Raw genomic sequence first — 17754 nt, 5'->3', positions numbered from 1 at the left:
GCCAGTGTTGTATCAAATCGCTACAAAATCAAAGGAAACACCACACAAGGCACATCTCCTCTCTCTCTCTCTTCCCCCCCCCGCCCCCCCCACCCCACCCATTTTCATCAAGCGAAGGGATTCACCTGGTTCAATGAAGTACTACAAAAAGGCATGTCAGGAGCAGCATCAAGCATATGAAAAAAATTAGTTGTGAGCATGGTGAAACCACACAGGACTACTTGCTTGCCAAATAGCGGAGGCAGCACAAAACAGACAGAACTAAGAGATTACACAAGCAACAGGTCTGATCTAAGATCTGCAGTTTTGTCACATCCAGTTGTGAATGGTGGTGCATTAGTAAAGGAGGCGACTCCACAAATATCCCCATCCAGAATAATGGGGCAATCATCATTGGATGAATGATCCATCTCAGTCTCCTTCTGAAGTCCCCAGCAGTCATTCCTGGAACATGGAAGTCACTGGCAAGGTAAACATTTTTGTCCATCCTTGCACGTCCTCAAGGTGGTGGTGGGCCACCTTTTTGAAAGGTTGCAGCCTGTACAGTTACAGTACACTCAGTGCTGCTGGGATTATTTTTCATTTTGTTCAAATTGTGTTTTTGTTTAATTTAGTTACAACAAAGAATTTGCATGAGTAATGGTTTGCGATACAAGAGAGGAACTTGTAAGTGGTGGTGCTCCAATGCTTCTGCTGCCCTCATCCTTCTAGGTGATGGAGGTCATAGGCTTGGAAAATACTACTGAAGAAGCCTTGATAAGTTGCTACAGTTCATCTTGCTGGTGATACACATTGCTGCCACTGTGTCGGTGGAGCGAGTGAATGTTTAAGACGGTGGATGGGGTGCCAATCAAGGTTATTTTAGCCTGGACACAGAGCTTCTTGAGTTTTGATGGAGCTTCATTTATCTAGACAAGCATAGAGCACTCCATCACACTACTGACCTATGTTTTGTAGATGGTGTAATGTTTCTGCAGTCAGGTGGTGAGTTACCTGACGCCGAATACTCGATCTCTGTCCTGCCCTTGTAGCCATATTGTTTGTACAGTTAAGTTGCTGGTTAATGATCTTACTATGTGGGGGCACAAACCGCTTCATTATCAAGGAGCTGCAAATGCAACCATTGTGCAGTGAAGTCCTGACCCTATTATGAAGGAAAGGCCATTAATGAAACAATTATGATTGGGCCTATGCCACTGCCCTGAGGAACTCCTGCAGCAATATCCCCATCTATGATTAGCCTCCGATCACGCCCATCATCCTTTGTGCCATGCATGACTCAGCCAGTGGAGAGCTTTCCCTGATTTCCATTAACTTCATCTTAATAAGCCGTGATACCACATGATGTCAAAAACAGAGTCACACTCACCTCACTGTTTCCTACAGCCAGTAGGTGAAGGAGATGACCAGAAGGTAATCTATATTCAGTTTTGGATTTATTCACAAAATGAGCCATTATAAAGGAATAGCTCCTAATCCTACAACCCATCCTAGTTTCAAGAAGTCTCTCTTTGTATGTGCACAAATAATTAATTTTAATTCATGCACCCTACATACTGCTGGAATTTGGCATGTCGTCTATATTTGGACCAAAAGTGTAATAATGAGGCATGGAGCCAAGTAGCCCTGGGAAAACGCAAAAGAGGGCACTGGTGACCAAGTGTTGCTTGATAGTGCTATTGATGACAACTTTCATCATGCAGGTGATGACTGAATGATAGAGCAGTAATCAGCCAATTGAACCTGTCCTGCTTTTTATGGACAGGACATACCCAAGCATTGTTCTACTTTGTCAGGTTGATGCCAGTGTCGTAGCTTTACTGAACAGCTTGACTAGAGGCACGGTTAGTTCTGAAGAATGCCCTCAGCAGTTGTCTGAGCCCAAGCTTTGGCTCTATCCAGAGTGTTTAGCTATTGCTAGATATCACATGGAACGAATCAAACTGGCTGAAGACTGGCAACTATAACTGTATGAACCTCTGGAGCTTGCATAGATGGAACATGCATCCCAAACTTCTGGCTAAAGATATTTCAAAAGATAGCTTCAGCCTCCGTCTTTGCACTCAGGCTGGAATCCACTATCATCAAGGATGGGGATAGTCATGGAGCTTCCTGCTCTATTTAGTTGTTTAATTGTTCATTACTATTCACTACTGGATATGGCAGGGCTGCACAGCTTTGATCTGATCTGTTGTGGCATTGCTTAGCTCTGTACAGGGCATATTGTTTCCGTTGTTTAGTATGCAAGTAGTTAATGAAGAGTTTTAATCCTAAGAAGTATTTAACTTTATGTTACAGAAGTAACCATGAATGTTCAGAAAATTAAACAAGTTTTATTGATATCTTAGAGCCTTTAGTCCACGTAGTTGTTTATTCTTAATAAGTGTGCTACTTATGCACAAAAAAAATACATACCCGTGCTATACAATATTCCTTTGGGTTTTCCTTTTCCAGTCCATATTTGTCAAGGGCTTCTGCAACAGCAAAGTCTGATGTATCCGTTGTTGACAGCAAGATAGTCTTGTATGGTATATTTGGCTTTAAACTATCCGCATAAATCCTAAGAGTTCCACCTAGACCAAAAAAATACATACTCTTCATTGCTCATAAGAACCCAATTAAATTTGATCAGTTCTTTTAGTACTTCAGTGTACATTTTCTTCAGACAACTGATCTACAATGTGGAAAGTCAAAACAATTCTTGGCAACCATCCTAATACAGCAGCACAAAGACAACAACTTACATCAAACTATAAATTTCAGCTTAACTTTGACAACTTAAATAATGTTTCAAGAAACATAGACCCCCCAAGGTTGGAAATCCCATTTGACTGGATAGGACAAAAAAGTACCAGCCACTGATTTTCTGGCCATTCTTCCCAGAGAATCCTGCAGAACTGTTAGCACAAGAAACCTTGGAGACATCAGCAAAGGGAATCTGTGCAGAAGCCACACCATCTTTTTAAAGCACTAGCTACTATGGGCTAGTACTGTGGTTAGCACTGTTGCCTCTCAGTGCCAGGTTTGATTCCCGGCTTGAGTCACTTTGGGCAGAGTCTGCGCGTTCTCCCCGTGTTTCTCCTCCGGGTGCTATGGTTTCCTCCCACAGTCCAAAAGACGTGCTGGTTAGGTGCATTAGCCATGCTAAATTCTCCCTCAGTGTATCCGAACAGGCACCAGAGCATGGCCACTAGGGGATTTTCACAGTAACTTCATTGCAGTGTTAATGTAAGCATATTTGTGACACTAATAAATAAACAACTGTACACAGTGAGAAGTTTTGGAACATTTAAACAACTCTTCAGTGTGTTAGTGAATGAGTGTTGTAGGATGGGTGAAGTAAATGGATCAGGAGTAGAGTGAAGACAACAGATCATGTCATGGAGAAGTGTGTGTGTGGGGAGGTGGAGGTGTGTGAGAGAAAGAGAGAAAAAAAAAAGAGTGTGCATGCACTTGTCAGGGTGGGGTTTGTTCAGTTGCTCAGTTACCCAGGAGCTAGGCTAGGATTTTCCTATCTAACATTTCCTGGATAATCAGGTAAGTAAATTAGAACCATCCAAACTCTGGCTCTGGGGATCCCAAGGAGCAGGTGAGTTTCCTATCCGAAGTTCAAACCCCTTGTGGCTAAAGGTCATTTTTTTTAAAAATGTGTATGAATAAGTTATCCGCATCTCCTTTCCATTACCACTCATTGGGCGGCGTGGTGGCACAGTGATTAGCACTGCTGCCTCAGAGCGCCAGGGACCCGGGTTCAATTCTGCGCTCAGGTGGCCGTGTGGAATTTGGACATTCTCCCCGTGTCTGCGTGGGTTTCCTCCGGGTGCTCCTGTTTCCTCCCATAGTCCAAAGATGTGTAGGTTAGGTTGACTGGCCATGGTAAATTGCCCCTTAGTTTCAGGGGGAATAGCAGGGTAAATACATGAGGTTATCAGGATAGGGCTTGGGTAGGATTGTGGTCGGTGCAGGCTTGATGGGCCAAATGGCCTCCTTCTGCACTGTAGGGATTCTATGATCTTAGATCTCGTTATCCATTAATTTGACGATGCAACTTCCCAACAGCAGCCAGTGAATTTAAGGAGGGTCAGACAAAATGCAACTGCCCAGATAGAGGACAGGTCACTCAGTCTATTTCCATGCTTTCTCAAAAGTTGAAACCAGCAGTCAGGCCTGGTGTCAGTCACATCAGCAAAGAGGTTACTAACTCTGGTATGATGAAAGCCCTTCACTCCGGAGTATATGATAGCTTCTACAGAGCCTCAGTCGTTTCTGTCAAAATCAACAACTACAAGGTCACTGGAGAACAATGAAAAGCCCACTTTTTTTCCTTCCATTACTACTCATCTCCTTAAACCACACACCCCTTCCACCCTCATCTCCACTAAATGTACAGAGTTCATGGATTTCATCAGCAAGATCGTGCATTCAACTGCCCGTTGCCTTGCCACATTCCCTACAAGCTAAATATCCCCCTCCTCCTAGTTTTGAACTTTCACCTCCCATCCATTCTCTTCCTATCCCATCTTCCCCTATACCCTCTTTATCCCCAGGATCCAACTATTGATCCCTTGACCCCATTCCCAATAAATTGCCGACTACTCACTGATCTTCCCAACCCACATGCTAGCTGCCATTGTAAGTGGTGCATTTTTCCCAGGATCTGCCTCCTTTCCCCTCAATCAGTCATCAACCTTTTCATTCTTATATATCAATTAATAACCAGAGCACCTTTGGCAATAGTTTCACTTTGCCTTAGGTAGGCTTCGAGTCCTCTATCTTTGGACCCACTCCATCAAAAATGCCACCATATTGCAACATCTAAAAGTATGGAATTAGCTTCAACACACATGGCAACAATCCCCACCCAACTCTACATCTATACCATCTGTCTCATCTTTTCTACTGCCTGCATGTTGTCTAACCATTTGTCCAATATCCTAAACATTGGGGAAGTTAAAGTTATTCACTCCGTTTCTAATACAAACTCTTCACCTTCACCACCAATTTCATTTCCTCAATGGCCATCAGCTCTGAGTGAACTATGCTATTCATACAATCCGCAATGGGCAGCACGGTAGCACAGTGGTTAGCACTGCTGCTTCACAGCTCCACGGACCTGGGTTCGATTCCCGGCTCGGGTCACTGTCTGTGTGGAGTTTGCACATTCTCCTCGTGTCTGCGCGGGTTTCCTCCGGGTGCTCCGGTTTCCTCCCACAGTGCAAAGATGTGCGGGTTAGGTTGATTGGCCATGCTAAAAATTGCCGCTTAGTGTCCTGAGATGTGTAGGTTAGAGGGATTAGCAGGTAAATATGTAGGGATATGGGGGTAGGGCCTGGGTGGGATTGTGGTCGGTGCAGACTCGATTGGCCAAATGGCCTCTTTCTACACTGTAGGGGTTTCTATGATTCTATGAATGTGTTAAGTTTAAGTTTATAGTTTAAGTTTATTTTATTAGCGTCACAAGTAGGCTTACATTAACACTGAAATGAAGTTACTGAAAATCCCCTAGTCACCACACTCCAGCGCCAATTCGATACACTGAGGGAGAATTTAGCATGGCCATTGCACCTAACCAGCATGTCTTTTGAACTGTGGGAGGAAACTGGGGTACCTGGAGAAAACGCACACAGACACGGGATGCAGACTCCACACAGACAGTCACCCAAACCAGGAATTGAACCCGGGTCGCTGGTGCTGTGAGGCAGCAGTGCTAACCACTGTCACCATGCAGCCCATGTTGTCTGACCTCAAGCTGAGTTTCCAGCTGCACTTCCTCTCCATCAAAAACCATTTACTCCCAACTCCAACACTGCCGACCTCCAATCTTACTTCAGCACATCTAAAATTTTTGCACTCACTCATCCACTCGGATCTATATTGGTTCCCAGTCCCCTAACACAAGTTGAAAATTCACATGCTTGTGCTCAAACTGCTTCAGGGTTTTGTCGCTAATATTGGTCTTGAATCACCTACAGCCTACCGAACAGTCAGTTCCTCACTCCTTTCAGTCCACCATTTGTCTTTAGCTGCCTTGGTTGCATACTTTGAATTCCTTTTCTGGACTCCTCCACCTATTCCTCCCTTTTTGAGACACCACCAAAGAGCCTCATCTGTGACCAAATTTTTGTACAACCCTGTAGTCCTTTGGTTCAATATCTCTTTTTGTTAATTACTCCTCTGAGGAGTTTGGGATGTTTCTCTACATTAAAGATGCTGTACAAATACAAGCCATCAATACCTGAATCAGGCCGTCCATCACCACTACGAAATTCTTGCATTCTTTGTTCTAGCTTTTGTTGTCGTCTTCGTTTCATAACTACCTCAGGGTTAGATATTGTACGGGTGAAGCTTGTCTCTGGCATATCTTTGTATACCTCTGCTGCAAGATGTGAACTTGAGTTCTCACTTTTGGTAGAAAGAGATATTTATCATTTTAAAGCTTGCATCATACTGGAGAAAATATGTAAATGACAACCATAACGAGTAATTTTAAGTCTCTTGAAAATTTGGAGAAAAACAAATTCCCTTGGAAATTGATCAGAAATGTATCAGAATTTTTATTATAGTTTCACAGGGTGTTGGTAGATTCATGAAATAAACTGTTCAGAATAAACTGATTTAAGGTCCATCAGTAATGTGTGCTTGCACCAGCAGAGCTGTGGATTCAAGGACAAAAGTAATTCATTTGGTCAGCATCTTGGGTTTAACAGGGTTAGGTAACACAGTCCAACTTATTAATGCCCTAATGGTTTGAGCCATTCATTACACTCTGCAGGTCAGTAGCTTTTGCTGACAGTTTCTTGTACTATTCTGCATGCTTCTCCTGGGAAAATATCATCTTGGATTGGGTGAGGGGGTCTTAATGAATTGCACTTTGACAGCTAAAATTAACATTTTTGCAACACACCAAACATAAATTGTCCAGATTACAGTATATTTTAACATATTGACCACGTATTTCCTATCACGTAGGATAACCTCTTTATAGCCGAGTATGGCAGGTCAGCAAGGCTATAGCTGCATTGGAAGTAGTGGGGTGAAGCTGGAGTGGCTGTAAAGGGAAAATTCATGTTTCCATTAAATAACTCCAAACATTGGCGGGATCATCTAGGATTCCAAGATAAACTACTAAACGCAGTCAACATAGATGCAGTAAATAATGTGTCAAATCAACCTCATCGATCAGAAAAGTACCAACCAAATGGACTTGACTGTCCTATGACATCATGTACCTAGACTCCCAAAGAGTATGTGGCCAAGTTCTAAACGAAATGCTACTGGAGATCTAATTCAAATCTGTGGGGAAATTGGTTGATAGTATATAACAAAAAGCAACAATATAAAACAGAAACAGCAGCAGAACTTATAAGTCACGGCTGATTTGTCCAGTTCTCGAATCTCCCCACACCTCGAGTACTTCATTCAGTTCTGGTCACCAAGATAGAAGGGATATTCAAGCTCCACAAACAACACAGAAGAGTCACCGATCAAGTGCCAGTGGTCTGATTTGTGGAAAAGCTGGAGAAACTTTATGGCTTTTCAGCCAATCAACAAGATTGACAATATTTAAGATAGTTAAGGGAAAAGGAAAAGTATATTCTGTACATTACTTAAACAGAGTGCTTTGGACAACTTCAATTTAAGTCCAATCATCAAGGAAGAGTAATAAATGCGTGGAATTGACTTTCTGATAAAGTAGTAGAGGTAAAAACATTAGAATTATTTAAAGCAAGTGGATTCAGCAATATGGCAACTTCAGGAGTTTGTCTTAAAGTTATATAGGCTTATGGTCTTCCTTGTCCATATCATCTTGTGACTTGTATGGAAATAAATCGGTTAAATAGTCAGAACAGAAAAGCACAGGGCATTAAAGAAAGCATAACACCTAAGACAGCAGAAAGATTCTTTACACAAGGTTTTTCTGCATTTATTTTCAGTGATTAGAAAATTTTCATCTACATAAGAAAATTAGTTTAATTCAGAGCTTGCAAATGCAAGTTAGGTTTGATCAGGTAGATCTTGTGGCTTCAGATAGAATGAGAGAAAAAAGTAATGGGAATGCTAATGGAATTTAAGACTGACAAATCTAGAGCCCGATGGCCTGCATCACAGGATCTTTAAAGAAGTGACAGAGATAGTGGATGCATTGTTTGTAATCTTCCAAAATTCCCTCGATTTTGGAAGGGCCTCAGTAGGATAAATTGGAAATATTAACACCCTATTCAAGGAGGGACTCAAAGCAGGAAACTCTAGGTCAGTTCGTCTAATGCCTGCAAGTGGGAAAGTGCCAAAATCTATTAAAGTGATAGCAAAGGGACATTTAGAAAATCAAAATGCAAGGAAAAGTGTTTGACAAATGTATTAAGTGTTCGAGGATGTAACAATTAGGGAGTATAAAATGGTACTGATAAATGCAGTATTATATGGATTTCCAAAAGGCATTCAACGAGGTGTCACAAAATGTTGCAGTAGAAGAGCTCATGATACTGGAGGTGATATATTCGCTTCGAGGACTGATTAACCAACAGGAAACGGAACCAGGATAAATGGGTCATTTCCACTGCCAGAGAGAGCAGTGCTGGAATCTCAACTATTTATGATCTATATTAGTGACATGGATGAATGAACCAACTCTGTTGTAGTCAAATTTGTTGATGATGATGATAATCAAGAAAGCAAATTGTGAGGAAGATGGAGAGTCTGGAAAGGGTAAAGATTGGATAAGTGAGTGGGCAATAATTTTGCGGACTGAGTATGATGAATGAAAATGCGAGGCTATGGCAGGAAGAATAGAAACGCAGAATATTATTTAAGTAGAGATTTCAGAATGCTGCAGTAGAGTGGGGAGCTGGGTGTTCTTGTACATGAATAGCAAAAGGTTAGCATACAGGTACAACGAATAATTAGCAAGGCAAATGAAATGGTGGTCGTTATTTCAAGGAGGGTGGCATATCAAAGTAAGGAAATTTTGCTACAACTGTACAGACCATTGGAAGACCACACCTAGAGCTCGATCACCATACTTTAGGAGGGACATACCTGCATTAAACAGTTCAGAGAAGGTTCACTAGGCTGAAATTTGGGATGAAGGGGCTGGTTTATGAAGAAACGTTGAGCAGATTGGACCTATATTCATTGGAGTTTAGAACAACAAAATGACTTTATTGAAACAGATAAAGATGCTTAAAAGGGCTCAACAGGGTAGATGCTGAGAGAATACTTCCCCATGTGAGGGGCCTAGAATGAGGGCAGTTTCAAAATAAGGAGCTTCCCATTTAAGACAGACATGAGGAATAATTTCTTCTCTCACGAGGTCATTAGTGCTTGGAATTCCCTTCCCCAGCAAACAGTGGATACTTTAAATATATTCAAGACCATGTTACGCAGATATCTGATTGACAAGGGACTCAAGGGATATGAGGGCACACTTAGCAAAGTGGAGTTAAGGCCATAATCAGATCTGCCATGCTCTTAATGGGAGAACAGGCTGGAGGGGGTGAATGGTCTACTCCTGTTCCTACTTCTTATGCCTTACATGTGCTTTCCAAAAAGTGTTGTGGAATGTAAAATAGATTATTGGTGTAGTAATTCAGCCAAATGCCAGTTTTATCATCACCAAATACCTTTTACCGTGCACCGAAGAGAAAGGCCACATCTGTCGTTTAACGCTAGACAGTCTACACCTCAGGACCTACATTGCTGGTCCAAGTTGAGCAGCAGGTTTACTAAACCTCAGTTGGCAAACCTCATTGGGCAAACCTCCACTTGCTCAACAAGGGAGCTCGTACTCCACAAAGTCCACAGGGAGATCTATCGATGATCCCCCATGGCCATCATAACTGGCTGTTCTCAAAGCAAGCCAGATTCATTTGCAAATGCTCATATTTCAGTTAAAAATTGGATTAATATTTTCCTTGTTAGTGCAATGTTTTGTACAATCGTTGGCATTGCAAGTATATACCAGGAACTTTCAGATTCTCACTTGTAGAATTTAGCTCTGGCATAAATGAAGGAGATTGTTTTTAAAAAGGACAAACTCATGGGATTAGATTCTCTCTGGTTTGCATCAGGACCCTTTTGGCACTAACCTTGTGAAATCTATGTTGGGTTTATAAATTGCATCCCCCTTTCCAGATTTTCTACTTTGGTGTCCCTCAAAGGGCATTACAGGTGCAGGAAACAGTGGTGTAGTGGTAATACCACTGAATTAGTTATCCAGAAAATCCACTATGGCAGCTTGTGGAATTTAAATTCAATTATTAAATCTGGATTTGAAAGCTAATCTCAGTAATGATAACAATCAATTGTCATAAAAGCCATCTGGTTCACTAAGCCTTTTTAGGGAAGGAAATCTGCTATATTTACCCACTCTGGCCGACATGTGACGTCAAACGCACAGCAATGTGGTTGACCTTTCCTCGAAATGGCCTTGCATGCCACTCAGTTCAAGGGCAATTAGGGATAGGCAACAAACGCTGGCTTTGCCACATTCCATGAACAAGAAAAAAAAGGACTTAGCCATGCAGCTTGCAACAATGGAAGAGTAGGAAATTCTGGTCACTGAAGAGGGCCTGGTTCGAAGTTAACAAGAATGAACTTATGATATACGTATGTGGTGGGTTTGGGGTGTGTACTCCTGAGGTAGGGACTCCTGAGGTGGGGCTAGCTCCTCGCAGAGTGGATCCTGGTTTAGCAGTCTAGGTCCTGACTATAGGATAGTGCACATTTATAATAAAGCATACAAGTTGAGGAAGGACAACCTTACTACTATATGTTGGCAGTGTTCCTTCCATCTCTTAAACTCTAAGTGTTGCATTTCAAGTTCATATTACATAACGAGTTAGCTTGCATACAAATCTTGTTCTGAGTATAAAGAAGTTGACCATTTGAAAGTACTGATTATACACTACCAAAATTCTAATACAGGTCAACAGTCAGCATTAAAGTTGGGCATATACCATTGCATTACTGCAGAGAACAACAATTAGATGAAATTAGAACAACAGTTGTGGGCACAAGAGTAACAGCTGTAATGTTGGAGTAATAGCTTGCTATTGCTTACCCATCACCACTGGGAATAGGTCTTTCATCATCTACAGTTTGCATTAGTGCTTCCTTTTCTCGTCTCTTTTTCTCTTTCTTTTCCTTCTTCGAGAGAGTCCTTTTAAAGTTCTGGATCACACCCTCTTTTTCCTTTTCAGGACCATTACTCTGAGACTTCTGTAAAATCGAACAAGTATTATAGCACATGCAATTTTAAACCCACTTGCCAATCAAGCTTAAATATAAAAATAGCCAATGAATTTGAAATGCACTTAAACTGCAACCCCCATATTATAGTCACTTTACCCTACCTTCCCAACCTTTAGTTCCTATTGTGAAAAGCTTATTTCATTGCAGTTACCACTTAAATGCAAGTATGGCACACAGAAATTGTACTTTGAAAAGACTGTCATGTGTCAATCTGATTAAGTTTGTTGCTTAAAGTGCCCAAAACCTGGATTGCCCTTGTTTTCAGTCATCTCTCATACCTGTTGAGAGTTATTTGTTTTGTACTAAAGCTCAAGAAAATGAGCCATATTTATTGTTAATGCTAGTACATAGCAACATTTTTTTTTGCTTTTGTTTTAAAATGCTTTTAACATGCAAACTGGACCGATGGTGACCATCAAATCCCTGGTATCGAAGAGCAGCCTATAGATCAAGGATATAATCTTCTTTTGTGGTGCGTTGGCACTTGGTAATGGAACACTCTCCTTTTTCAGATATCCGGGTCACAGTAACAAAACCACTTCTCCCAATCATGCAAGACAACCATTCTCAATACACCAGTATGTCATTCATTCCCACTTGCCATAATTATGCTTGCTGAGTGCACCGACTAATGCAAATTTTATGCCAAAAGCCCACAACACCCACAAAGGAATAGGTTGGGACAGCCCAAAATTGTGCAGAGTTCTTACAACAGGTGCAAGAGTGAGAGAGCAGCAGAGAGCAGGGCTCTTTGCCTGTTTGTTGGTAGAATTTGAACTTAAAATGCAGTAACATAATTAATTTTTAAGCAAAATATTCCAAATTGTCTCACAAAACTTGTATGTATGAAGCTTAGAGTTAGCTCGAATTAAACTAAAATCCAGTCTAGAAAAGGAGTTCAACTTTATTTTCCCGTTTTCATTTACAAGCCACCCAATTATTACCCACCGACAAGAAAAGCACTGAACAGCACTAAGACCATAAGACCATCAGATGTAGGAGCAGAATTAGGCCACTCAGCCCATCGAGTCTGCTCCGCCATTCAATCATGGCTGATATTTTTCTCATCCTCAACCTCCCGCTTTTCCCCATAACCCCCGATTCCTTTATCAAGCAAGGACCTATCTCTGTCTTAAAGACACTCAATGACCTGGCCTCCACAGCCTTCTGCAGCCAGGAGTTCCACAGATTCACCACTCTCTGGCTGAAGAAATTCCTTATGTCTGTTTTAAAGGATTGTCCCTTTAGCCTGAGGTTGTGCCCTCTGGTTCTAGTTTTTTCCTACTGGTGGAAACATCCTCTCCACACCCAGTCTATCCAAGCCTCGCAGTATCCTATAAATTTCAATAAGATCCCCCCCCCCCCCCCTCATCCTTCTAAACTCCAATGAGTACAGACCCAAAGTCCTCAACCGTTCCTCATATGAGAAGCTCTTCTTTCCAGGGATCATTCTTGTGAACCTCCTCTGGACCCTTTCCAAGGTCAGCACATCCTTCCTCAGATATGGGGCCCAAAACTGCTCACAATACTCCAAATGGGGTCTGACCAGAGCCTTATACAGCCTCAGAAGTACATCCGTGCTCTTGTATTCGAGCCCTCTCGACATGAATGCTAACATTGCATCTGCCTTCCTAACTGCCGACTGAACCTGCACGTTAACCTTTAGATAATCTTGAACAAGGACTCCCAAGTCCCTTTGCATTTCTGATTTCCTCAGCATTTCCCCATTTAGAAAATAGTCTATGCCTCCATTCCTCCTTCCAAAGTGCATAACCTCACACTTTTCCACATTGTATTCCATCTGCCACTTCTTTGCCCACTCTCCTAACCTGTCCAAGTCCTTCTGCAGCCCCCCTGCTTCTTCAAAACTACCTGTCCCTCGACATATCTAACGTATATTGTGAAAAGTTGTGGTACCCTCACTGACCCGTGAAGCAAACCACTAGTCACCGGCTGCCATCCTGAAAAAGACTCCTTTATCCCTACTCTGCCTTCTGCCAGTCAACCAATCCTCTATCCATGCCAGAATCTTACCCTTAACACCATGGGCACTTAGCTTATTTAATAGTCTCCTATGTGGCACCTTGTCAAAGGCCTTCTGGAAATCTACATAAATTATGTCTACTGGTTCTCCTTTAGCCAACTTCCTTGTTACCTCCTCAATGAACTCTAACAGATTCATCAGACATGATCTCTCCTTGACAAAGCCGTGCTGACTCAGTCCTACTTTATCATGCATTTCCAAATACGCTGCGATCTCATCTTTAATAATGGATTCTAAAATCTTGCCAATGACCGAAGTCAGGCTAACCGGCCTATAATTTCCCATCTGCTGCCTCCCTCCCTTCTTAAACAGCAGTGTTACATTAGCTTCTTTCCAGTCCTCTGGACCCTCCCTGCCTCCAGTGATTCCTGAAAGATCACCACCAATTCCTCCATAATTTCCTCAGCTATCTCTTTTAGAACCCTGGGGTGTAGTCCATCCGGTCCAGGTCATTTATCCACCTTCAGACCTTTCAGTTTCCCCAGAACCTTCTCCTTAGTGATGGACACTACACTCACCTGTGCCCCCTGACACTCCTGGAGCTCTGGCATCCCACTGGTGTCTTCCACTGTGAAGACTGATGCAAAGTAACTATTCAGTTCCTCTGCCATTGCTTTGCTTCCTATTATTACTTCTCCAGCCTCATTTTCCAGTGGTCCAATGGCCATTTTTGTGTGTCTCGTACCTTTTATATATTGAAAAAAAAACTCTTCCAATCTTCATTTATATTACTAGCTAGCTTACATTCATTTCATCTTCTCCCCCTTATTGCTTTTTTAGTGGTCCTCTGCTCGCTTTTATAGGCCTCCCAATCCTCTGGCCTCCCACTAGTTCTTGCCACTTTATACTTTTTCTTTTGCTCTTATGCTGTCCTTGACTTCCCTCATCAGCCATGGATGCCTCGTCCTCCCCTTGGCATGTTTCCTCCTCCTTGGGATGAATTTCTGTTGTGCCTTCTGAATAACTCAAAAACTCCTGCCATCGCTGTTCCACTGTCCTCCTTGCTAGGCTCCTTTTCCAAGCTACACTGGCCAGCTCCTCCCTCATGTCTTTGTAGCCAACTTTATTTAATTGTAATACCATTACATCTGATTCTAGCTTCTCCCTCTCAAACTGCAGGATAAATTCTATCATATTGTGGTCACTGCTCGCTAAGGGTTCCTTCACCTTAAGTTCCCTAACCAAGTCTGCCTCATTACACACCACCAAATCCAGAATTGCCTGTTCCTAGTAGGCTCTGTCACAAGCTGCTCCAAAAAAACATCTCTTAGACATTCCATAAGTTCCTTTTCCTGGGATCCACTATCTACCTGATTTTCCCAGTCTACCTGCATATTGAAGTCCCCCATGATTATTGCAATATTGCCTTTATATGCCTTTTCTATCTCCTGATTTATTTTCTGCTCCACATCCTGACTACTGCTAGTGGGCCTGTACATAACTCCCATCAGGGTCTTTTTACCTTTGCGATTCCTCAACTCTACCCACAGAGATTCTATGCCTTCTGATCCTATACCAATTCTTGCTATCGATTTAATTTCATTTCTTACTAACAATGTAACCCCGCCCCTTTGCCCATCTGCCTGTCCTTCCGATAGGACACATATCCTTGGATATTTAGATCCCAGCCCCGAGCCCCTTGCAGCCACATCTCTGTGATGCCCACATCATCATACTGGCCAATTTCAATGTGCACAACAAGTTCATTTACCTGGTTCCGTATACTGCGCGCATTTAGGTACAACACCCTCAGTCCTGCATTGACGACCTCCCTTCTCATAGAACAAAGAACAATACAGCACAGGAACAGGCCCTTCGGCCCTCCAAGCCCGCGCCGCTCCCTGGTCCAAACTAGACCATTCTTTTGTATCCCTCCATTCCCACTCCGTTCATATGGCTGTCTAGATAAGTCTTAAACGTTCCCAGTGTGTCCGCCTCCACCACCTTGCCTGGCAGCGCATTCCAGGCCCCCACCACCCTCTGTGTAAAATATGTCCGTCTGATATCTGTGTTAAACCTCCCCCCCTTCACCTTGAACCTATGACCCCTCGTGAACGTCACCACCGACCTGGGGAAAAGCTTCCCACCATTCACCCTATCTCTGCCTTTCATAATTTTATACACCTCTATTAAGTCTCCCCTCATCCTCCGTCTTTCCAGGGAGAACAACCCCAGTTTACCCAATCTCTCCTCATAACTAAGCCCCTCCATACCAGGTAACATCCTGGTAAACCTCCTCTGTACTCTCTCCAAAGCCTCCACGTCCTTCAGGTAGTGTGGCGACCAGAACTGGACGCAGTATTCCAGATGCGGCCGAACCAACGTTCTATACATCTGCAACATCAGACCCCAACTTTTATACTCTATGCCCCGTCCTATAAAGGCAAGCATGCCATATGCCTTCTTCACCGCCTTCTCCACCTGTGACGTCACTTTCAAGGATCTGTGGACTTGCACACCCAGGTCCCTCTGCGTATCTACACCCTTTATGGTTCTGCCATTTATCATATAGCTCCTCCCTACATTATTTCTACCAAAATGCATCACTTCGCATTTATCAGGATTGAACTCCATCTGCCATTTCTTTGCCCACATTTCCAGCCTATCTATATCCTTCTGTAGCTTCTGACAATGCTCCTCACTATCTGCAAGTCCTGCCAATTTTGTGTCATCCGCAAACTTACTGATCACCCCAGTTACACCTTCTTCCAGATCATTTATATAAATCACAAACAGCAGAGGTCCCAATACAGAGCCCTGCGGAACACCACTAGTCACAGGCCTCCAGCCGGAAAAAGACCCTTCCACTACCACCCTCTGTCTTGTGACCAAGCCAGTTCTCCACCCATCTAGCCACCTCCCCCTTTATCCCATGAGATCCAACCTTTTTCACCAGCCTACCATGAGGGACTTTGTCAAACGCTTTACTAAAGTCCATATAGACGACATCCACGGCCCTTCCCTCGTCAACCATTTTGGCCACTTCTTCAAAAAACTCCACCAGGTTAGTGAGGCATGACCTCCCTCTCACAAAACCATGCTGACTATCGTTAATGAGTTTATTCCTTTCTAAATGCGCATACATCCTATCTCTAAGAATCTTCTCCAACAACTTCCCCACCACGGACGTCAAGCTCACAGGCCTATAATTACCCGGGTTATCCTTCCTACCCTTCTTAAATAACGGGACCACATTAGCTATCCTCCAATCCTCTGGGACCTCACCTGCGTCCAGTGACGAGACAAAGATTTGCGTCAGAGGCCCAGCGATTTCATCTCTCGTCTCCCTGAGCAGCCTTGGATAGATTCCACCAGGCCCTGGGGATTTGTCAGTCTTTAAATTCTCTAACAAACCTAACACTTCCTCCTTTGTAATGGAGATTTTCTCCAACGGTTCAACACTCCCCTCCGAGACACTCCCAGTCAACACATCCCTCTCCTTTGTGAATACCGACGCAAAGTATTCATTTAGGATCTCCCCTACTTCTTTGGGCTCCAAGCATAATTCCCCACTTTTGTCCCTGAGGAGTCAGATTTTTTCCCTGACAACCCTTTTGTTCCTAACGTATGAATAAAATGCCTTGGGATTCTCCTTAATCCTGTCTGCCAAGAACATTTCGTGACCCCTTTTTGCTCTTCTAATTCCCCGTTTGAGTTCTTTCCTACTTTCTTTGTACTCCTCCAGAGCTCCCTCCGTTTTTAGCTGCTTGGACCTAACATACGCCTCTCTTTTCTTTTTGACCAGTCCCTCAATTTCCCTGGTTATCCACGGTTCTCGAATCCTACCCTTCCTATCCTTCTTTTTAACAGGCACATGCCTGTCCTGTAGCCCTAACAACTGTTAGTTGTCACCTTTTTTGCTCTGCCTGAGTTTAGATTCCTGCCACCTTCGATACTCTGTTCTAAAGTCTGGAAACTTTACTTACTTCTCCTGAGCACTCAGCTCCATTAACCTGCACTTTTACACAACTTTGATTCTCTAATTCTCCATCAAGCCCTATCTACAGCCCTAGTTATACGATTCACCAGGTTTTGAATAAAATGCAGAATTTACCAGTAAATTCTATCCCCATACGCTGGGCAATATTTAAATTTTCAGTGCTTCTTGAACATGTGTAAATACTGATCTCAAACTACCAAGTATACATTTGATGTCTAATTTTACATCTGCGGAGTAGCACATTTCAGAAACATCACAAAGGTACTTTGAACTCTCACGACGCAGGGAGGGTCAGCAAATTGGATCAAGTAAAAAGAATAGAGCAATAACTATGGGCGATTTTAATCATGTTGATTGGGCTAATCAAGTTGGAAAGGGTAGCTATGACAACAAATTCATAGAGTGTATTAGGGATAGTTTCCTAGAGCAATATGTCATGGAGCCAACCAGGTAAAAGGCTATCTTAGACCTGGTAATGGGTAATGAAGCAGATTTGATAAATGACCTCAGAGTAAAAGAT

At 42.8% G+C, this 17754-nt stretch overlaps 1 protein-coding gene across 12 annotated transcripts in view; it reads right to left on the bottom strand.

Moving 5' to 3' along the window:
* afdna (afadin, adherens junction formation factor a) overlaps nt 1-17754 on the bottom strand; it is a 220900-nt gene that overhangs the window by 162797 nt on the left and 40349 nt on the right. For all 12 annotated transcript variants that reach the window (XR_013499669.1, XM_078230105.1, XM_078230109.1 and 9 more), the window contains exons 4-6: nt 11060-11217; nt 6236-6402; nt 2416-2573 (exon numbers count right to left, since the gene is read on the bottom strand). Coding sequence is in view for 11 of the 12 variants with exons in the window: in XM_078230105.1 (XP_078086231.1) it covers nt 2416-2573; nt 6236-6402; nt 11060-11217 (483 nt within the window). In the remaining variant the exon portion in view is untranslated. The remainder of the gene's footprint in view (nt 1-2415; nt 2574-6235; nt 6403-11059; nt 11218-17754) is intronic.

The sequence above is a fragment of the Mustelus asterias genome, chromosome 15 (assembly GCF_964213995.1).
Source record: "Mustelus asterias chromosome 15, sMusAst1.hap1.1, whole genome shotgun sequence".
NCBI lineage: Eukaryota > Metazoa > Chordata > Chondrichthyes > Carcharhiniformes > Triakidae > Mustelus > Mustelus asterias.
The sequence above is the reverse complement of the archived record's forward strand: the minus strand, read 5'-3'. Positions and strand labels throughout refer to the sequence as shown.